This window comes from Marmota monax, unplaced genomic scaffold (genome assembly GCF_021218885.2).
Source record: "Marmota monax isolate L192 unplaced genomic scaffold, Marmota_monax_Labrador192_F-V1.1 WCK01_AAM20220418_F8-fsc00002, whole genome shotgun sequence".
Taxonomy (NCBI): domain Eukaryota; kingdom Metazoa; phylum Chordata; class Mammalia; order Rodentia; family Sciuridae; genus Marmota; species Marmota monax.
The window spans coordinates 5,353,988-5,381,474 of record NW_026693571.1 but is presented as its reverse complement, the minus strand read 5'-3'; the positions used below and the strand labels follow the sequence as shown (position 1 = coordinate 5,381,474).

At 35.5% G+C, this 27,487-nt stretch overlaps 1 protein-coding gene across 14 annotated transcripts in view; it reads left to right on the top strand.

The window, feature by feature from the left end:
• Ank2 (ankyrin 2) overlaps window positions 1-27,487 on the top strand; it is a 234,482-nt gene that overhangs the window by 28,991 nt on the left and 178,004 nt on the right. For all 14 annotated transcript variants that reach the window (XM_058583755.1, XM_058583754.1, XM_046458781.2 and 11 more), the window contains exon 2: window positions 2,265-2,366. In XM_058583755.1, the coding sequence (XP_058439738.1) occupies window positions 2,265-2,366 (102 nt within the window). The remainder of the gene's footprint in view (window positions 1-2,264; window positions 2,367-27,487) is intronic.

Below are 27,487 nucleotides of genomic sequence, written 5' to 3'. Positions count from 1 at the left end.
TTTCAAGATAGTTTATCCCAGTCAACTAGATTTTTCTAGCTGCACGTAGATGGCCAATAGATTTGAAGGTAGAGATGGCAGCTTAGAATTCTCTCTCTACCTGAGGCATTCTATGTAGCTAGTGCTGTGATTTACAGAATGAATATGTAGACAAAGGGTGTAGTGTGGTCAATCCAAATGAAACACTTATTGCTCATAAGTCAGGAATCCATGGTAACATCTGCTTTGATACTTTGGAAGAGCGGAGATAGAATAGCAGATAGATTTCTAGCTCCCAGTCTGATGAGCATGAATTAAATCTTAAATCTTCCACTGAGTCAATCTGAGTGATACTGGAAATATTCCAAACCTCTCTCCTCACTTAATAAATGAACATAGTATAGGTTCTTTCTTCTTAATATTACTGTGAGTATTGATAATTTAATGCATATGACTTCTTTATTCTAGGCCCACAATTAACACTCAATAAGTGGTACCTATAATTATTTGTGTACAAATTGGAAGTATTTTCTAGGAACAACCTTTAATATGTTGCACATAGATTTGTTTTGGAAATAAACCTGTTCATACAGGAATAATACGTTCATATTTTATACCTGTGATATAGTATTATTTTATTTGTATTGTTTTATAGTGAAAAGATAAGATTTTTTCGTGAGTTGTTGGTGTAACATAGCCCTTTCACTTGTAAGGCCTATGGCAAGAAACCTCCTGGAATTTAGCATTTGCTGCAAACAGCAAAATAATTTCATAGATTACACATTTTATGATGAGTCACAATTCAGTCACTGCAGCATTGCAGATCTACTTAGGGCACTCTGCCAGGGGCACAGCTTTCAGGAAGGATGAAGCGTGAGGTGTCGCAGGGAAGTGGGGAGGGAGAAGAACACTTTTTAGTATTAATCATACCATGATACATTTCTAAAGAATCAGAGCATGAACTCTGGATGTGTAGATTTCCGTCACATCTTTCAACTCTTAATAAATATCTCTGATTTGTAAGCCTACAAGCCATTGTGGTGTTTGGGTTAAATGTGAGGTTATTAGTCCTAGGGCCTTTCAATCTTCCCATGTGTAAATCATTTTAGCAGTATGCAAGTAATTCCATATTTGAAATTCCCAGAGAAAATACTTCCATTTCTCTATCTTGTACATCACCACAAATCATAAATAAATAGTTCTGACAGAGTGTGCTGAGAGTCCTTGCAAAGCACGGGCTTCCACAGAGGGAGACAGGGTACCCCAGGGAGGAGAATGCAGTAAAAGTCATCAAAACCTCATCTCACTTCCAAATGTGTAAATTAGATTCCTCTTCGTGCTACCATTTTCTCTTTAGTGTGACATTATATCACAAGAAATATTATAGTAGTTATGCAAGTGGCCCGGACCCTAGCAAAAATTTATCATCAGTATTATATTAAAGGTTAAAAGTTAAAAGTTGGGCTTTTTAATCAAGCTGAGGGGATTGTAGCTCTGTCCCTGGAACAACTCTTCTCAGGACTTTTCAGGAGAATTCAGCTGATTCTCCCAGTATCAGATTTTCAAGAGTGTGGGAAGATGAAAAACTTAAAAAAAAAAAAAAGCAGTCTCCATCCAGAGCGATTGTCTTTACCAAGAGATGGTATTATGTCAGCTGGTTTGAATTTAGTCATGTTTTTCCAAAATCACGGGAATCATATAATTTGCATCATCCCAGTCCACACCTGCCAAGGAATGCTATCCCCTTTCTTCAAAGCACCCTTGGAGCTTTCTATTATTCTCTGATAATGAGGACTGATGACTCTTCAGTGACCTATACTCAGTTCTCTGGCAGACCCATCTGAAAACTGACAGTAGAAAAAGACAGAAAGAAACCCAGGTTCTCCTTTTTTTTAATTTCTCTGATTCTTTTTGACTCGACACTAGGCTTAATATAAAGTCATCCAAATCCTGACACTAAAATAAACGGTAATAGTGGTTTTTGAAACAGTATAAATTCATTTTTAAATGTGGCTGAAGATTTGGAATAAAGCAATAATAATTTTCATTTTAATGTCCTTTTATACTCTTTAATATAGCAGAACATATTTCCCAATGACTTTTATATTCTTAAACAACATCTAGAAATATTGTGAAGTTGTTACCTTCTACTGTGAATGATATTCAATGTTTTAAAGTTAGTATTAATTTTTTTTTTTGACTTGCAGTATAAACATTCTTGCCTTTCTGAATGGGATGTTTTCTCTTTATCCATCACTCACAGAGGTCTTTTCTTCTACCCACAGTCTGACAGCAATGCAAGCTTCCTGCGTGCTGCCAGAGCAGGCAACCTGGACAAAGTTGTGGAGTATCTGAAGGGGGGTATCGACATTAATACCTGCAACCAGGTAAGAGGTGGTGGTGGCTCTGGACAGCATCAGGGCAATGCAAAAGCAGCCCTCCAGAGTTAGACTCAGAGCCCAGGGCTATTTTTTGTTTTCATTGAATTTCCTGGTACCAAGGACTTGGTCTTATGCAACCCCATTTTTGACTCTTACTAACTTTTCAAGCCTCCGATGTTTGTTTCTAGAGTTAATATTGTTGGCAAAGTAGACAGATCAAAAATAACAATTGAATATCATTTTCCCTATAAAATGATCTGGACCATCCTAAGTTGAAAAATGAACCAAAAACGTTTTACTCCTCATTTATCATCCTCTAGTAATCTAGATCTGAATTCTTTCCTTTTCTGTTAAATGTGCATTTTATTTTTATTTTTTTTCCATTTTTATTAAAATGTGCATTTTAGTCAGGAGTAACTGGTGGTGAAAAATTTGAGGTAGAGAAATAAAAGGATAAAATCAAAGTTTTCTTCCTTTTTACCTGAGTTAATTTGAAAATGTGGGTTAGAATGAGAAGAATTGAAACTACTGTGTTGGTTTAAATGAAGTATTTGAATTGTTCATTCATCACATCTATTGAACAAATACTTTAGAGTATATACTTTTATATTATTTGCTTTCAATAATATTAATATTTCGTGCCATTTTGGAGTAAGACTTTTATACCATAAATTATCTAGAGGACCCTGGTGTTCTCTACATTTTGCTCAAAAAAAATTTTTTTTGGGTTTTTTTTGTGTGTGTGTTTGACAGAGATCTAACTGAGAAGTAAAGAATCCTGGCCAATTTTATGTTAATAGGAGGTAAATTCCATTATTTGATTCTAAATCATGTATAGAATGCTTATTTCTATATCCCAGTATATATTCAGCCTAGTTATATTTAATTTATAAGCCACCAAATTTATTAAATCTCTCCAATGTGACATTTCAAAAGCTTAACTTGGTCTTTTCTTATCCCCAGACTTATTCTCCCAATTTCCTACCCTCTAGTTTATCCTCTAATAGGTCAGTTCCAACCCAACTGCTCCTCATCCCTCATCTCCCCTCCTGCAGCCAGGGAGGTTTTCTTCTATGTCCAAACTCACATTGATGCTCCTCACCTCATGGTCACTTACCAACATGGTCATCATAGCCTCCTTAATTAACTCTGTCTTATCCATTCTGGACAGTTCTCTATACTGTCTTGAGTGATCTTTCTAAAAAGAAAATATGATTATGGCACTTCCCTTTTCCCCAAACTTGCTACAAATGCCCAGAATAGTGAGGTGGCTGTATCAAGGTCATCTCATCTGGAGGCTAATTTTACAAAGGGTACAGAACATCTCTTGCACCTCCTGAGAATCACTGGCATGGAAAACATTGTCACTGATAGCAATACTTTTCATCCTTTAGGAGAGTGTGTCTCTTTTCATGAAAAAAAGTTGAGAGCTATTTGCCCTTGAGAAAGGCATCCTGCTGTGGCCCTGAGAATTCCTGCAGATATTCTTGGAGATAACAAGAATAAAAGACATGGGCCTGGGTTTCATCTGGGCCATTTCTCAGGGTGATGCCTGCAGTGAGGAACTGAGGGATTAGCAACACCTCCCTCTAGACACAAAGCAGGCTGTCTGAATCCCCCAAGATCACTGCTGTCAGGCACAGGCACCCATCATTGGTCCTTTGTGTCCACCAAGTTAGTTTTGGTGGAAGAAGGGCATAGGGAACTGGTATAAACCAGTGCTGATGCTAAGCAGCTGCTATTGCTATGAATTAAAAATCCTTTTTCTCTGACCCAGATTTGTGTCTTATACTCACATCATGAAATAGTAACAGTTTAGTTTTAAAACTTGTAGGTCAAATAAAATCTCAAATAATTTGACCTTGAAATATACTAGTTGCCTTAAGAGAGAAAGAACATCCAAACTCCCATATGGGTATATGTACTCACGCTATAAAATCACCTTAAGAGATCATTATCAACCTAAGAGGTTGAAAATGAAATATTGTCTGATCTTGAAATGTTACCCTAGGTTTCTTTAAGTAGATTAAATATACTTCTCAAATTTTGATATCAATTTTCTAAATTTGAAATAAGCTGGAGAGTGGACCATGAAACTATTAGCTCATTTAGGGGAAAAGTTTTATAAATAATGCCAAAAAAGGGAACCCAAGATAAATGAAGCTAACCTCACTTCAAACTGTTTACTTCACCTTCAAATATAACAAACGTGTTAATTTTGCGAAAGGTTTTAGGTTATTTTAGGAAACAAATACTTACTTTTATCAAATTTATAGATCAACCTAACTTTTTAAGGTAGCTCAAGGTGTTGCTAATAGGCCATTTTTTTTTTCTTTTGTAGTGGCCACCAATCCACTAACATGTCACTGTAAACAAGAACTTTTATTATTCTGAGAACTCAACATGATATTATAAAATCCTTGCAAAATTTATATCCCACAGGCTCAGATTGGAGTCTCACAAAGTCATTTCAATTCAGAAAGTGGAATAACAATATACACAATGGTTACATCCCTGGTTGCAATGCAAGTTAAATTGTGAAATGGTAAAAGATATTTTTTTGTTTTTGTTTTTGTTTTGTACTGGGGGTTGAACCCAGAGGTGTTTTACCCCAGAGCCGAATCCCCAGCCCCTCCTTTTTATTTTGAGACAGGATCTCACTAAGTTGTTTAGGTCCTTACTAAGTTGCTTAGGTCCTTGCTGAGTTGCTGAGGCTGTCCTCAAACTTGTGATCCTCTTGCCTCAGCCTCCTGAGTTGTTGTGATTATAGATGTGCACCACTGTACCCAGATGGTAAAGGACTTTCTAAGGTGTATGCATTCTATTTGCAATTTCTGTGTATGATTCACTAAGAATCAGAAAAATCAAAACCTCTATACAAACTATGAGATTGATTTTTCTAATCACCTGAATTTACTAGGTATAGTCTATAGGTCTGGTGTTGGGTCTTTATTATTACTATTCAGGAATGTGTATTAATTAAACAGATTTGGGACATAAAGTGAATAATATTAAATAATTAACTATTTTGTATCAGGTTTCGTGCTGGGGCTTTTCATATGATATTTTATCCATCAGCTGAGAAAATAAAGGTATGAGTTAAGGGTTAGCACAAGTTTACAAATGCAGAAATTGAGCCCACAGATGGTTAAGTGATTACTCTCAGAGTCACAGACATCTGTTTCTCACGTCCCGGTTTATCTATTTCAGGTTATCTCTTTGAGGAGATGTCTGATACTGTCCTTTGAATTATACAGTGGCAGTGTGCTTTATCTTGAAGCTCAAACTTACTAATAATCTACCATTATTAATATATAAGATCTTTATTCTCCTTAGGTTAATATAAAAGGTAGTTTAAAAAACTTGTGAGTCAAAGAGCACCACCACCAGGATTTCTCCTAAAACTCCAGTAAAATGTAGAACAAAATAATTTCCAAGTACTCAGGAGGGCAAAAGAGAGAAAGTATTGCTATTTCTAATTATGTGTAATATTCAATGAAAATGTATCCTCTATTTTGCTTCTAAGCCTGAGTTTCTAAGGAGCATTATGATATGTAACATACAAACCAGAACTTTCTGTACCCTGTTGTATTTCTCAATGAAAGACAATCTGGGCTGTACTAGCTTTCCAAAAATATCACATGTGTTGGCATGCTAAGATTTTTTTTAAACTGAATTCGAATCAGAATTTTTTTTGTTATAAAATTTGTCTTATAACTACCATGAGAACTTTGAAATTTAATCCAAAATTATCATGTGGCTTGTAATAACTTGAAGGACATGGAAATCATTCATAAATTTGGCACAGTATCTCCCAAAATCTGCAGGTTTTCATTTTTCTTTTTACTAATGACTACAAACATATTTGTTACCTTTTATTTATAAGATTAGACTCGTAATTTATTTACCTTGTTCTACTTTCAGAAAAGAGTAAATCTTAGCTTTTACTTAATTTATGTAACTTATAAATATTTTATCTATTTAGTAATTACACATGATCTAAGACTGTTACAAACAAGATTAACATCATAACATTAAAAATAGACTGTCTAACATTTTCATAAAAATTTATTGATGGTTTAAAAGTCAATAAAATCTCTGGAAGTTTCAGATACTTTTATCATCTATGAAATTTATTAGTTTCACTCTAGAGATTTTAAAATGAAGTGCTATCACTTAGCATTTATTGGCTATAATCCAAATATGACACCAACTAATGATTAATACTTCTTAAAATGTCCTGGGGTTTGGTCTTGATCTTTTACCACTAAGTTGTAAAGGTACAAAATCATCAGTTGAAGCTTATGTTTCCTTTCTCAAAAACAGAAAATGAAGTAAATGTACCATTTTTAAGACAATACTAATGTTCCTGAAATACTAGGCCTCTTGTTCCTAAAATAACAAAGGGATAAATTCAACAATGATTTTAGCATATGCTCACATACTATGACTCAGACCATAACACATTTTTGGAAGTCTTGTTAAAATACGGGTGGTGGAATCCAAATTCTCATTTTCTGCACTCTCCAGCTAAGAGATCCTGGGCAATCAACTTCTCCAGACCTGAGTATTCTCAACTGTAATGACCATAGCAACACTGAAGTCATGGGATTGTGTTGATGATTAAATGAACTGTTTGCAAAGTGCCTAGCAGAACAAGTACTCAGTAAATACTAGTGAAAATGACAATCCATATTACCATAATATAATCTCTTGATATGGATTTTCAACCTAAGCTTTAGCAAAAATAGTACAGATCCTCACAGGCATGACAGAACATTAAATGGTATTACCATAGCCGGTTTCATCAAATAGGAAAGATTATGTTTAATAGTAGTTTAATAATGGTTACTGTTTATCTGGGTTACATTAAACTGAAATGTTTTTTCTGAAACTAAACTTTTTTGTTCACAAATACAATTTGGATCCATCTGGTTTGAACCTCTCTAAAAAAAATGACAAAACCAATTTTATTAACCTGAGACTAAGATAAAAGAGATGGAGAGAGAGAGAGAGAGAGAGAGAGAGAGAGAGAGAGAGAGAGAGAGAGAATTGAATTTATGGAATTATTAGACCACAAAATGAACTATATTCAGTATTCTAACCAATTAAATCAGGCACAGATATATACATAATTTACATAGCTAACTACCCATATGTTTATTATTGGCCCTTTGTTTAGAAAAAGCAAAGGGTGTTTGGTTTGTTCTGGCTTTGTGTGCCCTTTTGTTTTTGCATTATGTACTATCCTGTGATCTTCTTTGGTACATTCATGCTGGAACTTGCAGTATACTGTGTAGTGCTGATTCAGATTAAGATTGATTAATGCTTGCCTAATATTTTCAGTTCTTAGATTTTGAATTTCAATATTAATATTTATTCGATGTAAAATGAGGTCAGTGAGACATTTGATTAACTACTTGTCCATAGCTCTAAAAAGTTGTGATCATATTTGCAATTACACAGATTTATGAAGATCTTTGAAATGTGACTCTCCTTTTATTTAAAACTGCTTCATGCAAATTATTTCTTTGGCTATCTTCTAAATTACTCTGTGGTGGTTCAGATTAGACCAGAACACTTTATATTCTGGGATTTCTCTTGAACACTCTCTACACCCAAAGGCATGGACCATAATTCCCAGGCAGCCACGCAACTCTCCCTAACACATTTCAGATACTATAATTATGCATTCTTTTCAACCAATCTGATCCTAGGCATAATATTTGTGCATCTATTATTTATTTATTTAGTAAGAGAGAGAGAGAATTTTTTAATATTTATTTTTAGGTTTTTGGTGGACACAACATCTTTATTTGTATTCTTTATGTGGTGCTGAGGATTGAACCCAGAACCCCATACATGCCAGGCGAGCGCGTTACCGGTTGAGCCACATCCCCAGCCCGCATCTATTTATCTAAATATATATTGTATGCTTCTTCTGTAGCAAGCAGTGTCTTAGTATTGGGAATGGAGCCGTATAGATTTAGGCAAAAACCTTGCTCTCATGTAGCTCATGGTCTACGGCTTGAGAGAGAAAAGTACTAAGGGAAAAGGTAAGATATGTGAAAAGAGGGTAGGTGCTGTGGCACATGCCTGTAATCCCAGCAGCTGGGGAGGCTGAGACAGGAGGATCACGAGTTCAAAGCCAGCCTCAGCAATTTAGTGAGGCCCTACGCATCTGAGCGAGACCCTGTCTTTAAATAAAATATATAAAAAGTGCTAGGCATGTGGTTTAGTGGTTAAGCACCTTGGGTTCAATCCCTGGTACGTATACACACACACACACACACACACACACACACAAGATATATATCTATATCTATCTATCTATCTATATATATATATCTATCTATATATAGATATATATAGATATCTATATCTATATATATATGAAATGAGGAAAGGCAATAAATGATATGAAGAAATGGAGAAAATACAGTAGGAAGGAAGGAGAGAGTATTAGGGGAGCTGTGTCATCGTAGATAGGATGATCAGACAAAGCCTCAAAGGAGCTAAGTATGGGAGACACTATTTTGGGGGAGTACACTTTAGAAGACAGACGAGAGAACCCCATAGAAGGAGCAGGGTGGCATATTTAAGGACCAAGGAGGCCAGGCTGCCTGGAGTTGGAGGAGACTGGGGAGGACAGAAAGCAGCATTGAGTCATGTAAGACTTGGTAGCCTATTTTAAGAGCTTTGGCTTTAATTCTGAATAAAAAGTGATTAGAAGAGCTGGGGATGGGGCTCAGCAGTAGTGCACTTGCAGCGTGTGAGGCCCTGGGCTTGATTCTCAGCACTGCACTTAAATAAATAAAATGAAGGTCTATCAACAACTAAAAAAAGAAAAGAAAAGATATGATTAGACAGTTTTTAGCAAAGTGACACAAACTGACTTGTTTTAATAGTAACACTCAGGCTGAACTGGAGCAAGGGCAGAAGCAGGGAATGCTATTATAATCCTTTAGGCGAGAGATGAAGTGTTTTACACAGGGCGAAAGGCAGGAGAGATGGTAAGAAGTGGTTGGATTCTGGGTGCACTTTAAAGGGAAAACTGATTTTTCTGATGGATTTATGAAGGATGAGAGCAAAAGAGGATGTGGTGATGACAGTTGGGGTTAAGATTTCATGAACTGTGGTGCAGAAGACTGTGTGTCAAGGTTTAAAGGAATAATCGGGAGGTCCGTTTTGAACACAGTGTTTGATTTGTCTATGTGATCTCCAAGTAGGCAATTGGATAATGAGTCTGAGGTCTAGAAGAGAGGTTTTAGTTAGAGATAAAAGTTTTGGTGCACTCAGAGTACACAGATTGCCAGGTGAGTGTCTATGAGAAACAGAAGAGACTCAGGGGCTGAGCCTCACTGCATTCCAAGTTTTAGAGGTCAGGAGGATGAGGAGCCAGAAATGAGAATGGGGAAGGGTGTCCAGAGATGTAGGAGAAAGAAAACCTGGAGAATGTGGCTATCTTGGAAGCCAAATGAAAAAAAAAATTATTTTCAGGTGGATGAAATGATCAGCTATTAAAATGCTATTGAGGAACTGAATGATAGCTTTAGGCTGTGGTGGTCACTCGTTAGTTGATTAAAGCAATCTCAGTGGAGTGGTGAGTTGAACTCTGGATTGAGGCTCATTCAATGGACAGTGCACAGACAAAATACTGCTTTAAGGACTCTTTCTATAAAGACAGAGAGAGAATAAGGAAGGTAGCTGGAAGGGGAAGTGGAATTAAGAGAGGACTTACTTTTTTTCTACAATATAAAAGAAGTGATAGCATTTTCATTTCATTGATGGGAAAAGCATCAACAGGGAAAGAAAATCAATGACTCAAGAAAGAGAGAAGGGAGACTTACTGGCTGGTATCCTTGAGTGGATGGTGAGGACAATAGGGCCAGGGCACAAGAAAGGGAGAGTTTGACCATTGCTAGAAATTTCTAATTTAGGGAAAGAAAGGCTATGTGAGTAAAGGATCAGGAAGTGTGGTGTGTGTGGTTCTGGGAGTTGGGTGTGGGGTGAAAGTTCTCTTTTAACTGCTTCTATTTTTTCAGTGAAGTATGAGTCAAGATCATCAGCTAAGAGGGAAGATGGGAGAGGAAGTGACAGAGGTTGAGAAGACAGAAAGTGTGAAATAAAAATCTAGAATAGTGGAAGAGTGATTAATGGTAGCAGGGTAATTCCCAGGCAGCGTAAAGGGCCTGCCTGAGGCCCATGATCAGGAATTAAAGGGAGTCCAGGTAGGATGTGTGTGTGTACTTCCATAGTCACATTTCGGTCTGAGATTTTATATATATATATATATATATATATATATATATATATATATATATATACACACACACACACACACACACACATATAAACATATCACATATATAATCAGTTATAGACAATCAGAATGTGGGTTAGCCAACAATTTATGGTAAAACTAGAAAAATACAGAAGAATTGAGGATGCATAGAAGAAAATGTATGCAATGATTATAAAGCATACATAGAATTTTATACTGAATGTGGAGAAATGTGGATATGCTGAAAAAGTAATGGATTCTAGGAATCGGGTGCAAGGATTACTGGAGTTGGCTGAATAGGTTGGCAAGAGAGGAAGTGGTGATCAGAAGTTTAGATGCTTAGAATTGAGAACCTGGAGGAAGGTTATAATTATTGGAAACAAAAAAGTCTAGAGTATGGCCATGCAAGTGGATGAGGTAGAAAAAAGGAAAACTCCTTTGGCTAGAGAGAAATGCAGGAACCTGAGTGTCTGGAGAATTCATGTATGTATATGTCAAGAACATGGATGTAAACTGGAAACTAAAATCTTCAAGGGACGAGGAATGGGAGCTGGAGGTTACACACTGAGGACAAGTGGAGGTTTATGAAAGAGGAGGACGAATAGTATGTAGAGCAGTGAAGAGTAGGGAGCACAAGTACAGCTCCAGCTCTATTCCAGATGCATAGAAAGATGAAAGGGTGTATACATATCTATCACTTGAGAGAACTTTAGAGAAGCAGTTCCTTCAGATTCAATTAGAGCAAAAAAGGTTAAAAGCAATGTTCAGAGAACAGATTTAACAAGAGAGATGTTACTAATAACCATGCTCACGAGTTCCAAAGGGCTTAGTGTAAACGTTTCAGGAAGTAGTAAGAGACAGTCAGAAAAGGGGTACTCAGTATTTGGAGGGATGAGCGTTCAGTTGACTGGGTCAGATATGGATAGCAAGTGTGATAACTTTAGCCCAAACAGGCCCAAGCAGATAGTAATGGGAATGGTATAGGGACTGTCTGGAGAAAGAGGTAGAGAGTCTACCCAGGAGCCTGAAGAGTTCTGGAGTCCCACCTTGACTTCTACTGATGGAGGTCAATAGAGGGAAGATCTTAATGTACATGAGTATTCAGTGTAACTCTTTAGATGTGAACTACAACCAGAGGCAAGAGATGTGTGAGATGAGATCAAGCTGCCATTTCTGCTTAGTCATCTTCTCCTTGGTTATTTTCTTCATGTCATTGGAAAGCATCCAGACCTTCTGCAGTGGCTGAGATTTTGCCCATTCATATTTTAGAATTTTCTTTCTTTAGCTGGCCGTTTATTCTAAACAGTCTCTTCCCTGTATAGAAGTTTCCTGGGCTGGGTGTGGTGGGATACTCTTGTAATCCCAGCTGCAAAGGAGGTTGAGGCAGGAGTTTTGAGTCTAAGCTAGTTGTGACAATTTAGTGAGACCATGTCTCAAAACAACAACAACAACAAAACAAACAAATAAAAGAGAAGTTTCCAGTCATTTCCTATCCACTATCTATCCCTCTCTGCCCCCTGAATTTCTCACTCCCTCTGCTTCTCTCTGTATGTGTGTGCAATTTTAATGAGTCCCCAGATTCTATCATCTCCAGTGTTTCCAAGGCCTTTCTCTCTTGGAGAAAGTAACAGAAAAGAAAAAGGAGATCTTGTTTTCAAATGGTACTTCTTCAAATTGAGGGATCTCATTCCAAGAAATTAATGAAATACATGTATATAAGTGAATTTGGCAATTCTGCATTAAGGAATGCTTTCAGTTTGAAGGGAGCATGGTCAGGAGCTACCTAGCTGTTAATGAAAACACATATACACACACATGTATATGTGTGTGTGTGTGTGTGTGTGTGCGCGCGCGCATAAATTAAAATAGGCAATTGTTTTTAATTCCATACTCTGTTCCTTTTTGGCCTTCTCCTTCAGAAATAAAAGGTCTTAGGGTGGGATGAAAGTGTCTAAAATGCAGGTGAGCAAGAGCTTATAAATAAGGACACACCTTGGAGCATAAGGGTGTGCTTACACATATGCACACAATTGACATCAGTAAAATAAGAAAGGTCTTTTTGCAGTGTGGAGTGGACAGTGGGTAGTCTAAAATGAAACCCTGCCTCTTAGTGGATGTGCAAAATCATTGCTGGGGTGAGGAATGGTGTTTCTGCCATTGGAAAAGAGGCTTATAGTATACTACTTCCTTTGAAGAACAAAGGAAGACAGTAAGAGTGCCCAGGGGGCGCAGAAAGGAGAAGTAGGGAAAGAGAGAAACAAGTTTTCAGGGAGTTGAGAATATATCATCTAACAGAATAGCCAGAACTTTCTTAAGATTATTCAAGTTTCCCTTAGAGTAACTTGTTTGGAACCAGACTAATGATAGTCCGTGAAGCCCCTTTTAACAACTCTATTTTTGGTGAGTTTTTTGTCTATGAAGGAAATATGTTCTTACTAACCATTTGCATCCAGAGTTAAAAATTTATCAATTTGCAGGAAGTAATGCAAGTCCCACACACTGGGGACTTGGAGCACAGGAAGATTGAAGGACTTAAGAAGAAAAATATATATACTAATATAAGTATGGTTAAAATTAAACTGGTGGGGACAGAGTCTAGCACTGACTGACATGAACCAACTCAAAAAAAATTATAAAGTAGAATTTATTAACTTGACCTCAGTCTTGTGTAGTAGAAAAGAGTATACTGTTGGAAAGAATAATAATAGGTATCCATATAAGGTTTGGTAAATGAATGACTGAATGATCTTTGCACGCAGGGCCAGCCCCTTAAATCACTGAGTGTCATAGTATATATTTATGCAATGGGAAGTAATAATACCCATGATATCAAGTAGTAGTTACCTTTTTTGGAAGTCTACTACAGGCTCATCATTGTATTGTACACACACATATAATCTTTACAATATGTTTCTCTACCTCAAAGGGAGACTATTGAGGCCTGAAATGTTACAACAACCCATTATGTTGTCTACTACGGTTTCTTAGGGACCAAATTATGACCTTGGTGGTTGTCATTAGATAAGAGTTTATTAACAAAAAGTTGGGTTATACAAATGATGATTTCACCGAAGATAGAGTAACTGGAAGGACAAGTTTGGACAAATACTAACAAGTTTATTTCTTCTGATTTTAGCTAGAAATCTTCTTAGTCAAAATAGTCATTATTTCTTTCAGACCATTGGTAGTTCTGGGGGACGTAGCACAATTCCTAACACTTAGGAACACTAAGTCATACTACTCTGCTTTCTAGATGCAAAGGCTCAAGTCTTATCATTTTCTGTTTACAAACCACCTGTGAAGGCCGTAGTTCTTCTACTTAAGAGTGGGAAATTGCTGAGAATACATCTGTGTGCCTCAGCTTGAGAAATGCTGCTTTAAAAATTGAGTGTTCCCTGTAATTGATTTTTTGAAATCAGCACAATCACAAACATGACAAAGAAGAAGAAATTAGTAGATGGTACCTAAGTTAATGTGATTATTCAGATGATACAGACTACATTTCTATTAACGTGTTTTAGATTGGCACTCAAATGAAAGAGTAAAATTCAAAGATTCTCATGGAACTCTGTTCCTTAAGAATACATCCAGAGATCCAGGCTAACAAAGACCATTTTAAAACAATGTTTCTCTCTGGTCCAATTCCTACTTACATATGTTAACAAGGCCCAGCTTCAGACTATAAGAGTAAATGTCTCCTGATAGTGTTTCCAAAAGCTGGAAATGGATGCATCTGTACCTGACTTGTCAATAAATACTTATCGAATATTTTTTTTCAATAACCCGGTTGTCCATAACCTGATTCCATTTACTGACATAATGGATGAATGAATCAGATTCCTGTTTTCTTCCATACTGTACATACTATTCATTAGCTCATTCATGATGCAAACATTAGTGAAGTACCCTCTTTCTTGTGCCAGGTATTATGTTAGATGTGAAGGTTACTACTGTGAATAGGATTTATTGCCTGTGAGAAGTCTTATTGGGAATATACAGAGGAAATGCACAAATACAATAACTTGGTGAACAGAACCAAATTTTGTAATTGCTCAGAGTATGAAGTGGCTAAGGAGCTTGTGTATCTCAGTCTAACTCAGAAGTATATATTAAATGTTATTTAGAGGAATTTGTTTTATAATAATGGAAAATAGATAAATGATATGCTATTTAGACAACACTTAAAAGCTAACTTATATTGTTCAGTGGCTCTCTCCTTTCTCGCTCCTTTCTCTTCCTTCTAGAATCCAAATTTGACTTATTTTTAATCAATGTTGTAAAAAATGGGGAGAATATTAGAAGTCATTGTAGTTCTTTAATAACATTGCCAACTTTTGTATGGATACCTTGAAATACAGACTTGGTTCTTACTAGAATGTTTGGTATAAAACAAATATTCAATAAGTATTTTGTTGTGTGAATTCTTGATATCCAGTTATTTTTATTTATTGAATTTAAGAAATTGCTTATTAATATTAAAACTTTGTACCATATTTTAATCTGAGTTTGATGTCTTACGTCCAAAAATGTTTCTTCACTTGTGTCTCATTAGAAGTAGAAGAATAGAGCACAGACTAGAAATAGCTTCAGAACTTTTTGAGTTCTGTTTCCTTCTTACTTCCTTTCCTCTGAGATCATGAGACTCTTTCTCCCTCTCACTCTGATTTTACCCTTGGCCTCTGGAGGCACCTTAGGCTGTCCCACTACAGAATTCTTTTGTTTCATTGGAAAAAAAGTTACTAGTTGATTTTGATACACACTGCTCCTCTGCTTGATAAATTCCATGTTGGGGGGCGAAATGCAGATTTTTAATGCCTTCTTTAGAAATGGTTTGCTTGAAATATAAAATAATCAATATACAGAGATGAAACCTCTTCTTTTAATAGTATCTGTAAAACTGAAAATTATGCTTATTAATTGTCATTTGGTTTTAGAATCACAGAATTTTATTACTGTAAAAATCTTGAGGGATCAACCATTGTAACCCATTCTTTTCACTTTTGCTTTTCAAATAAAAACTAAAAGAATTAAAAAAATAAAAATAAAAACAAAGCCATGTTTGAAAAAAAAGAGACTATCTAAGCTTGATATGCATATGACAACATAGCATTTTAGAACTCTAATTTTCACATAGGTCTAGAAGCTTCAAAAAGATAATTTTCAGAGACTGATATATTTTCTATTCCACAGGATAATATATAAGTCTAATAAGAAGTTAAGGTCTAAATAACGTGAAGTAGAGTTATAATGCAGAATCCATAGAATCTTTTTCCTTTGGTTTCATTTTTTTGTTAAGACAAGGAGAGTTAAGAGTGCAGTTTGAAAGCTAGAATCACCAGTTCCTAATTTTCAATATTCAATTCAGGATTACATGATTTAATGCAATTAAATGCTTAAAGAGTGCTTGACTCATAAAAATAAGCCATAATAACTTTTAGCTATTATTTAAATAATTTGCTGCTTACTTTTAAATTTAATGTTTAATCCCTTTAAAACATGAATATTATAATAAGCAGTTTAAATAATTTTCTTTTGCTGAGATTTATATGACCATTTTCCTTAATATATATATTAAATTAACTACTAAAAAATAATGTATAATTTCTCATAAAAATGAATTTAACCAAAAAAAAATGAGACTGTGTGAAAATGACACTGGAATTAGGAGAGTTAAAACTTCAGAAGCCAAATAGCAGTTCTTTGAATTACTGATAAGGGTGGCTATTAGTGGGTCAAGCTTCTTTTACACACCTGCTCCCTAGGTTTCATTGGAATTCAAAATGCTTTTTAAAATGTCATTTCTGCATCAATTAATACTTTACTAGCCCAGGTAAACATTATATATTGAACTCAAAATGCCTAATTTAACTCATCATATTTAACCAACTTTCAGTAATAGAAAATAGCTGTATATGGGGCTGGCTGGGGTTTTGGCTCAGCGGTAGAATGCTTGCCTAGCACATGTGAGACCCTGAGTTCAATACTCAACACCACATAAAAATAAAATAAAGGTATTGTATCCAACTACAACTAAAACAAAATATTAAAAAGAAAAGAAAACAGCTGTATGGAAGGACAGAGTTAAAAATCTATGTTTTATTATCTCTTGAATCTAACTGAAAAATAATAGCTTATAATTAGTTACTTTATAGATTCCAGACAACATTAACATGCATTAAATTAGGCTATCTTATAAGTAGCTATCGCCAGACTGGAACATTTCTCCTTTGTACCAAGGGATAAAATTTGTGTTATGCCTTTAGTAATGGAGAGAAAGAATAGGAACTGAGGCTTTCTGTTGCTTATGTTGTGTTCTCTGCTAGACCCCACTCCCTCTGTAGCCCCAAATGTGAATGGTTTCATAGTGATTTGGCATAGATCTGCAAAATGAATATTTTTGCTTCATCTCATTGTCAGTCTTCTTATTTGCATTGCAACACTTGTTAAAATAGAAATGAGTTCAGAAAATTCAAATAAGCACACTATAAAAACTATTCCTAAGCATCCATCATCTGCTCTTAACACGATCTATGGGAGCACCAACTTTATTTATTTGGTTTGAAAGGACATGTTGTTTCCACAAGATGACCTCATGTCTCAGGTCTCATCTAAACATCTTTAGTTTTTTTGTGCACATGTATATACACATGTGTATGCAAATGTGTATGAAATTTCACAAAATTGAACACTTGCCATGCACAGTGCATTCTATTTTCTTTTATTCTAGTTCATGATTTGAAATATGCTGGTTGACAATATGCTGACTTTATGACCCTGCTGTGTCCTACTGTTTGAATCACTGATTTATGGCTTAGTTATTTTACCTTACAGAGCATGGATTTATGAATCAGACAGATCTATGTATAAATTTTTTTGTTTGTCCTCTTATTAGTCTAGTGGTAGGGATCTTTGAAGGAAATTACTAGACTTCTATCACCTATAAAATATAATATATATTTAAGTTATACTATGATTATGTAAAATATAAACTATAATAATGATTGTTTCTTATTCTTTCATTCATCAACTACTTATTCCTCAGCACCCATAGACTCTTCACCTCTTGTTTTTTTTTTTTTTTTTTTGTACCAGAGATTGATCCAGGGGCTTAGTCACTAAGCCACATCCCCAACTCTTTTGATTTTTTTGAGACAGGGTCTCACTGAATTACTTAGGACCTCACTAAGTTGGTGAGGCTGGTTTTGACTTGCAATTCTCCTGCTCAGCCTCCCAAGCTTCTGGGATTACAGAAATGTACCTCTCTTGTTCTTAATAAGCTTCTGAGGATAAATTTTATAACTAGTTTTTATCTGAAGCTGACTCAACTGTCATTCTTTAAATTTGAGGGTTATGTGATAGAAACATTTGCTGGAACTAGATAGGAGGAAAGACCAGTGCCCAAAAGGGAGCAACTGGCCTACAGCACTCGATGGAATGCCCCAATGGAGAAGTGACCTGGAAGTGGACAACATAAGGTGGTGTACTTCAACGCATTCTTGTTCTAAATTCCCTATGAAATGATCAGTGATTTACCCAATTCCAAGTCTTATTGCAAATATTTTTAAATTGACAAGGTCGTAGCAAATAGCTCATGAAATATTCATCATTTGGGAATTAAAAAGAAAACCTTAAACACTTAAGAATAATAAAAAGTCACCCATAAAACAAATTTACTCCTAGATCACCTACAGTTTATACTTTATTAAATCAGAGACCTTGGAGACCAGCCAAGGACACAGCTAAATCATATTTGACAAAGATGACACAGTGTTTGCTCTGTCCTTCTTTATCATCACAACTAAATAAATACTTAATTCCATCACAGGAAACAAGTTGTCTTAGTTTAAGGAGGCTACCATGAAGAGGTAAGAGAGGTGCACATAAATTATGGATGGATACAGAGAGAATGGATGGAAGAAAACTAAATGGGTTATTTTGTTGGTTTTATTTTTCCCCCATTATACAGATTATTCCTTTTTTTAAGGTCATTTGTGCTGATGGAAGATGGAGCTGTAAATAGTATTTCATAAATATTTGTATTTGTGTCATCTACAGATGTGGCTTCTCTTGGGAAGTCCTGGTTTAGGGGTGCCTCTGACACAAGAGCCCCAAACCCAGGGGGAGGGGGCTTGGATTTCTGGGGTGCCAGTTTTCTCTATCACTGTCCTTAAATGTGACCATTTTCTCTCTATCTCTTACTTCTGAAATATTTTAGGAACTCATCTATTTTAATTGCCTCCATCCAAATTACATTTTAATACAATTAAAGAAGTTACAGAAGTTAATTGGACTTTTCTAATAGTATAAGACTTAGACTGAGGGCCTTTCATTCAACTTGTAAGATTTATAAAGCAAGGTAGCCAGAGATCTGAAAAGTAAAATTGTTGACAAGTGTATATTATTTTTCAGTGGTTTAATAAGAGTATGTGTGGGCTGTTTAGGGACAGAAACTATGCCATGTGGCCTTTGCTTCCCTTAGAACCTGGTAGCTAGAGCTGAGCACTTGGTGGGTACCTTGCAAATCCTTGCTAAGTTTGTATAAATTATGAATTCGTACTATGGTACAAAACCATATTTGTTTTGTTAAATTGATTTTGACACAAAATTTAACCTTCACGTAAGTTTAGTTGCATCTTTGTTTAGTCAGCTTTTTTGCTGCTGTGACTAAAAGATCTGACTCAGAACAATTTTATGGGAGGAAGAAAAGTTTATTTGGGGGCTCATGGCTCAAAGGCCTCTTTGTCCATGGACAGCAGGCTCCATTCCTCGGGGCTCGAGGTGAGGCTGAACATCATGGTGAGTGTGTGGCAGAAGGAAGCAGCTCACATGATGATCAGGAAGGAGAGAGAGAGAGAGAGAGAGAGAGAGAGAGAGAGAGAGAGAGAGAGAGAGAGTCCACTTTCCAGATGCAAAATACATAGCCCATAGCCATGTCCCCCATGGACCACTTCCTCCAGCCACACCCCACCTGCCTCCAGTTACCGATCCAACCCATGAGGGATAAATTCACTGATTAGGCTAAGGCTATAGCCCAATCATTTCTCCTCCAAACCTTCTTGCCCTGTCTCACACGTGAGCTTTTAGTGGGACACCTCACATCCAAAGCACAACACCTCACATATAAACCATAAAAATCTTCTTGATTCTGTTCTTCAACTTTTTGGAATGGACAACTCTGTGGCTTTTCTGGATGTGACAGAAGTTTAACTAACACTCAAACGACTCTATAAAAATTTTTATTGCATATCTGCTGTACCTGGGGTTTCATCTTCTAGTTTTATATGAGCTTAGGAAAATCCATCAATGGGCAAAATATATAATAAAATCAGCAAGGGAAATAGAGACTAGAGTATCATAAATCTCATTGTAAACAATTACAATATTGCTTCATAAAATTTTGATAGAAGTACTAAACAAAAAAGATAACTTTTTTAGGATTGATATGCTCATTATTGTTTCAAAGTAGCATTAATGACCTTGTTTTTTAACTACTTGGTCTGTTTAGCCATTTTAACAATATATAGAAATAGCATTATTCTAAAGTTGTAGTATGAAAAGTGATACCTTGCCTGGTACTCAAAGATCTATGAAGCCCAATATCTTGCTTACAATAAGGGCTCAGTGGATATTTGTTGATTGTTTTAAAAATTCAAGTTTATATTTTTTATCAGTATTAACTTAAGTAAACCAATATCAAGGACCTATCCATAGTAGCTGATTTGGTGGGTTTCTGTTCAACTTGTGTAATTGACAGATATTTAAACTATTGCTAGAAATTAGTCTATATCTGCATGTAGAGAATCTAACACCTGTGTTGATCATTGCTAAAGTGGATCTATACCTCAATGCATCATATCATCATGCTAAAATGCTTCCCTCCTAAATTCATATTTCAATAGAAGGCTGTAGGTAACACATCTCTGTACGACAAATCTGTTCATACTCTTTATCAGCTTCATGTCTTTTGCCACTAAACTTGAAGGGAGGCCTTATCAGCAATATCAGCACCCTAAGATTATCATATTTACTAATTTCAATACCATGGTCAGGACCAGCTGGAATTAAGAATGGATCGTTACTGTTATTGTTTTAGTGCTACAGTGTACAAGGAGGACAATTTCTATAACTTTCATATTTAGTATGACTTTTTCTGTTTTATGCTTAGAATATCACTAGATCATTCTTGAATAAGTACTCTTCTATAGATACAGTATATAAAACAAATGCTTCTCTAACATATGCAATGATACTATAGTGTAAACCATTTCTGTATTCTTTTCCAATATCCAAAATAATTATAATGAATCTCTGAAATTATCTATGAAGTAACATTTTCTAGAAGGACTTGGGTTTACATGAAATGTACAAGACACATCAAGACATGTATACTTCAACTTGCATGTGGAAAGCCTTTAATTTTTCAGTATTGATATTAAAATATTTTCTGTGTATGGCAAGTAGGATATGAAAACTAATAACTGGTACCACATACCATCTGCCAAACTGTTTTTTTAAATTTATTGTTTTGTTTTTGCTTTACTAGAGCATCAGGTGAAGACCACAGTCCCTTTCTGAAGATGCAGGGACTAGTGTTTACTCAGTGGGGAAATGGCAGGGAGGGTTTGGATTAGTATGCAATGCTAATTCCTGTAAAATCTACACTTTTTCCATCTCATCACTCTACATTCTAAGAATATTCCTTGGAGAGCATTCAATGTCAAGTCTGGGCTCTTATGACTCATCTCACATTTTCAATTCTAGTGATGATTAGGAGAGTGGGTTTCATTCTCCATGCTGACCTTAGCTAGGTACTCACTTCTGAACTCTGTTTGCTCATCTATGTTATTTTACCAGATATCCAAGATCCTTTCCAGTTTTAAACTCTATACAGCTTGAGTTAATAATTTTTTTAAGATCATTAATTGGTAGACACTCATATCCAACAGCCTTTTTTTAGAGAGTTGTTATGAGAGTAAAAAAATAATATATGTAAAGTAGCTTACACAATGTTTAGTACATAACTGATGCTCATAACTATTCATCTATTTATCTGTCATCATACTGCCTTAAATAGACATTTTCATCCATTGAGATGATGATCATTGTTATCATTATTGTTGTTGTTTATATGATATTGGTAGAGGGCATTGTGGGTTACTCACCTAAAACTTGTTTCTAACTACTGGTTAGTAGCAGAGCAAGAACAGATTGCATTTCTTATAGTTTCCAACACCATGTTACTATTCCTGCAGTTGGCCACACTTTAAAGAAGGAAAAAAAAAAAGGAAATTAGAAGAAAATGAAAGAGAAAAAAGCACAGTCAATTGCATACAAATAATACTCTTTTAGCACCTAAAAGGAAATATTTCCAATTCTCTCTAATTAACCCAATTGTTCCATGGGCTTTCCTTGTTTTTTGCAAAATTTTTAACTTTATATTCATCTACTTTCCTTCTATTTATTCAGTAGAATTATAACACAAATGGTGTTTTATTCCCTCTAGCATACTAAGAATATTAACTGAGTGCTTAGCCTACTATTTTTCAGGTTTAATTAATTCTTATCAATTCATCTTAAATTTTTAACCATAATACATTTCTAAGTTTTTTCCCCAAATTGTTGGTCAGTATTGTGAGACTGAGTAGCTGATTAGAATCAGTCATCATATTGATCCAAAGTATAATTAGGAGGTAGGGGATCACCTATTTTGACACATGCTTAGTGGTGTCAAAATAGGTAATCTAAGTGTGAATGACACTTAACTCAGTGCTGTTTTGAGGTCAAAAGGAATGAATTTTTTTTTCAATAACTTATTGGTGGCACAGCACATGTTCACATATCCTGTGATTTTGACATTGTCAAAAATGAAACTATACATAGGAAAAAGAATAGAGAACTAGAGGATAGAGTAACTTAATTCATATGGATATTGAATTTATCCTGTGTCTGCTGGAAACTAGCAAAAAACGACAGTGAATTACATGATTTTTTTTAAAGTTTAGCAAAAGGAAGAAAAGAGCTTTTTTTTTTTTTAAATAAAACTTTTTCCTGTTACTGACTTCAGTAACAGTTAATCCAGAGAATAGATATTCTATAAACACAAGGCCATAAAATCTTGCTCAGATGGACATCTCTTATATCCATCTTACATAAAAACCAAACGGGTCATCATGTTTCATAATTGAGTGAAACCATTTCTCTAGGGAATAGAAATAATGTGTTCCAGACACATTGCTTTCTGGTGATCTAACTGAGTATCAATCCTGATATTAATCTAGGGAGTGAAGAGTTAATGTCTCTGTTAAACACAAATTGTTTCAGATACACTTTGGCCAAAACTCAGTAAGCTTATGATGAATGTTCTAATGAATGCAGAGACTTAACGTCTTGAAATGGAAAGGACTTTGGTTCCTCAAACACCACATGTGCAGAAGGCACTACTGGGAATTGCTAGAGGGTGCCCTGTTTCTCCACTCAGATAAAAAGGCTGCCCAGTTCTGCATGTCTGTCTTCTTTCTACTCCTTTACCAGACAAAGTAAAAATATTTAGCAACAACAACCTCTTTTGAACTTTGGGCCAGTATTATCAAGTGACTACTCTCTGCTAAAAAGCATCAATGTGGCTTCTGTGGGAAGTTTGGATTTTTAGAAATTGTTACCCATAGGACTTCCCAGAATGGGCTAACCAAAAACATTATATATCTTATTCTCAATAAATCAACTTAGTTCTATCCTTAAATAGTATTGTCACTCTCCATTTTCATGTGATTTATTTTAGCTCATGATCATAAAATAAAACATTTTAAGTCCTGTTGATACAAGTTGCTTTTCTGATAACTATCATATTTGCATGTGTGTGTGTATGTGTGTGTTACTGGGGACTGAACCCAGTATTTCATACATGTGGGGTAGATGCTCTAGCACAGACCAACATCCCAGGCCCTTCTATATTATTCTTTATTTTGAGGCAGGGTCTTGTTAAGTTGGTAAGTCTAACGATCCTCCTGCCCCAGCGTCCTATGTAGCTGGGATTATAGGTGTGCACCACTACACCTGACAACATATTCCACTTCTAGTTAAAATTATTTGTGGTCAAAAATTCCCAAACCAAGACATTAGCATAAAGAAAGCTGCTAATGGACATGTATTTAGAAATATGACTGCAATCCCAAATGTTTGCATGTTAAAAGAAGGCAACATAAGAATTTATATATAGTATTTGTAACTAGAATTTCCCCCATCTGTGTCTTTAAAGCCACTCTAGTTTCAGTAGTAGTAGTACGTATTAGTATTACAAAATTTTGAACACACATGTGTATCCTGAATTTGATTTGCATAACAGTTTTGTTTTTTAATTATTTCCTCAAGAAGAAAATTTTAATCATATTCTTTCAATCTTCCAATAAAATGTGACTATACTATAGTGATTTATAATGGGCACTTTGTGTCTCCCCTCAAAAAGATAACTTTTCCTTAATTTTTTTTTTTAAATTTAGAAGGTCAGACTTAGTTACAAGAAAGCTGGCCATTTGTTGAGAGAATACTCTTTCATATGTTGGAGATTTAAATGGCTTCCTTTTGTGAAAATGAGGTAGGCTACATTTGGAATACATAAAGAGTAAACTCCATGGAGTCAACTAAGATAAGTAATATGTCACTGGGTTCCTCCTGAGGATACCCTCTCCTGAAATGATTAATTAAAAATATATTTGGGTTTCATAAGTCTCTAGATTGAAAGTCATGTATTTGCACCTTTGTTAATTTTTAACACATTTTTCCCCATATTTATGGAAACAAAAATAAGAAGTTTGGGGTTGGGGTGGTGGATCAGTGATGGAACACTTGCCTAGCATGTGTGAGGCACTGGGTTGGATTCTCAGCACCACATATAAAATAAAATAAAGGTCCATCAACAATTTAAAAAAATACATTGAAAAACTTTTTTAGAAATAAGAAGTTTGGTGACTCTCATGAGCTGGTCTTAAGCAAGTGGAAGTTTTCAGATGAGCTGCTACTGTAGAGTGCAAGGGGAAATAGATATTTCCACATCCCCAGATGTGATGGAGCAGAGTGTTATAAATGCTCTCGACCTCGATTTGTCATTTGTGGGATTAAAGAGACATTTTACACCTTTTTAAAAAACATTTTATTCCTCAACTCTTTCTATTTTGAGTCTCTAAAGTGGCATTCAGGGTACTACTGTGGAGGAGATGATTTTTCAAGCCACTTTAGAACAATCATTTTAAGCAATAAAGGATTGATGAATAATTAATAATGCTTGACTGTATATTAGAAATATAAACAAGATTTCCTATTGGTAGATTCCATCTGTTATCTGTATTTTAGAATTTTAGAGCTAAGTAAAGAACAGATTGAGGCTACTCTACTTTAGAGAATTTGGCTTTTGAGGAGCCATCTTTCCAGCTCATATTTTTTAAAAAATGTCAAAGCACCTTCAACTTCGCCATTCAAACAGTAATATTGTCTGTAAATGTTTAACCACTGACAGTCTGGGTGCAAAAGTCCTGATTTTTAATTTTTGTAGTAAAATTAATTTTCCTATGCCAGGGATATGATAATGGGGGAAATACTAAAATTAAGAAACTGGAAGGGAAATTACTGGCAAATATTGTGAAGATGCTTCCTTCTTTTCCTCCTTCAGCTGATAATAGCTCAGAGGCCAGAGGCTTAACCACAGAGTTGAATCTGTTTGGAGTAATTGCTTAGAGTGCTCTGATTGTTCTAGATGGGAAACCCTTCTCCATCTTCCCTCAGCTGGTTGGTGATTTCAATTTACAGGTTAAACTTTCTTTTTCTAACATCTAGTAAACATTGACATCAGATAAGACCACTTTTTAAAAAGCTAGTTAGCTGGGCATATGGCACACATCAGCAGCTCTGGAGGCTGAGGCAGGAGGATAGCAGTTCAAAGCCAGCTTCAGCAAAAGGCACTAAGCAACTCAGTGAGACCCTGCCTCTAAATAAAATACAAAATAGTGCTGGAGATGTGGCTCAGTGGTGGTATGACTCTGAGTTCAATCCCCTGGTACACCCTGCCCTCCCCGCAAAGCTAAAGTGATCACTTTGGTTATCTAATGAGGCATAAATGATCATCAAAATGGTCCATTTTTTAAACTAAAAGAGAGTAGAGGAGATAAAATAATTTAATACCTCATTCCTCTTGTCTTAGAAAGGACATTCATAAAATGTGGATCAACAGCTTTGAAGATGTAGCTCAGTGGTAAAGCATTTGCCTAGCATGTGCAAAGATCTAGGTTTAAACCCAAGTACCACAGAGAGGAAGGAATGGAGGGAAGGAGGGAGGAAGAAAAGAAGGAAGGAAGGAAGGAAGAAAGGAAGGAAGGAAGGAAAGAATGGAGGGAGGGAGGGAGATTGGTCAAGCAGTGTGGCACATGCCTGTAATCCCTGTGACTCAGGAGGCTGAGGCCAGCCTGTGCAATTTAGCAAGACCCTGTCTCAAAATAATTTGGAAAAAAAAGGGGGTGGGTGGGATATGTCTCTTGGGGATATAGCTCAGTGGTAGAGAATCCCTGGGTTCAATTCCTGGTACTTATTTTAAAAAAAAAAAAAAGAGTGGATCAATACAGAAAGTCATCCATGTAGATTTTGTCACTTAACCAAGTTTACCATTTGCCTCTAAAGTTAGAAGACTCCTGAATTATATGACATGAGATTTTAGAGAGAAGATATGTTCTGGCAGAATAAATCTGGTGTTTCCATCATGCCTCAGACACCTGGAAAAAAATATCTCCAAATCAAAAATGTCTAATCCCATTTGGACAAAAGCCCTGATATAAGCAAGTTTATAAATCATAGAGACCATTATCTTTTTATATAAAATGCATTAAATAGTTTTAATTTTTTTTATAAAAGTAGTCTTTACCAAACATTTCCTCTTTAGATTAATTCATTTATCTGGCAGTATTTATGGAGTAGATGCTCTGTCTAGGGCCTGGAGCTGAGTAGGAAGTGAATCATTACCATGGATAATCTAAACAGTCCTTTGAAATTCTTGGGTTCTAAAACCCGATGGAGGCAGAGAAAGGAAAGAAGCCTACTGCTAACCACAGACATCTTCAAATGTGACATTCCTTACCTTTTTGCTTCCTGGGCCATCTGGACAACTTCCATTTGCTGGAACATTTGATTCTTACTGAAGTAACTGATCCATACTCCAAAACGTTTACACAATTCTCCATATACAGAGCCAAAGACTTCTTTAAAAAGTGTGGGAAAGTCAGTGATGGCTATGCAGAAGAATATGTAGCAATCAGAAGGTATCAGAAAACATTAAACTCTTTTTTTTTTAATTTTTTATTGTTGGTTGTTCAAAACATTACGAATTTCTTGATACAACAGTTAAGATTAAACTCTTAAGTACCTTAACTATCACCTTTAAATTCCTACCTTATGGTCATTCTGCTTGTCCCCAGAATAGGTGTATATCAGTTATAATTGCCTATTACCAAAGAGATTGGATGTTCAATAATTAGATCAGAAAACAACTTTATAATGCAATGCTTTCCTTGATCTGGTAGTAGGAGCAAAAACCAATTTTCATTTGTGAATCACCTGTCTGTATTTAACATCGTTAACATTTTCATACTGCTTGAATGCAAGGGGCAATGAAAACCTTTTTCAAGTTTTTATTATCTTTTTGATTCATTTGTTAATTTTTCTAGGAATGTAATAAAAAATATTAGAAGCTCTTCACTTTCTACCATTTGGTGTCAGTAAATGGGCCCAAACCATACAGGCATGTTTTGTAGAACAACTTTATTGGCTACTCAAAGTTAAATGTGGATGAGGAACCAGGGCTGTT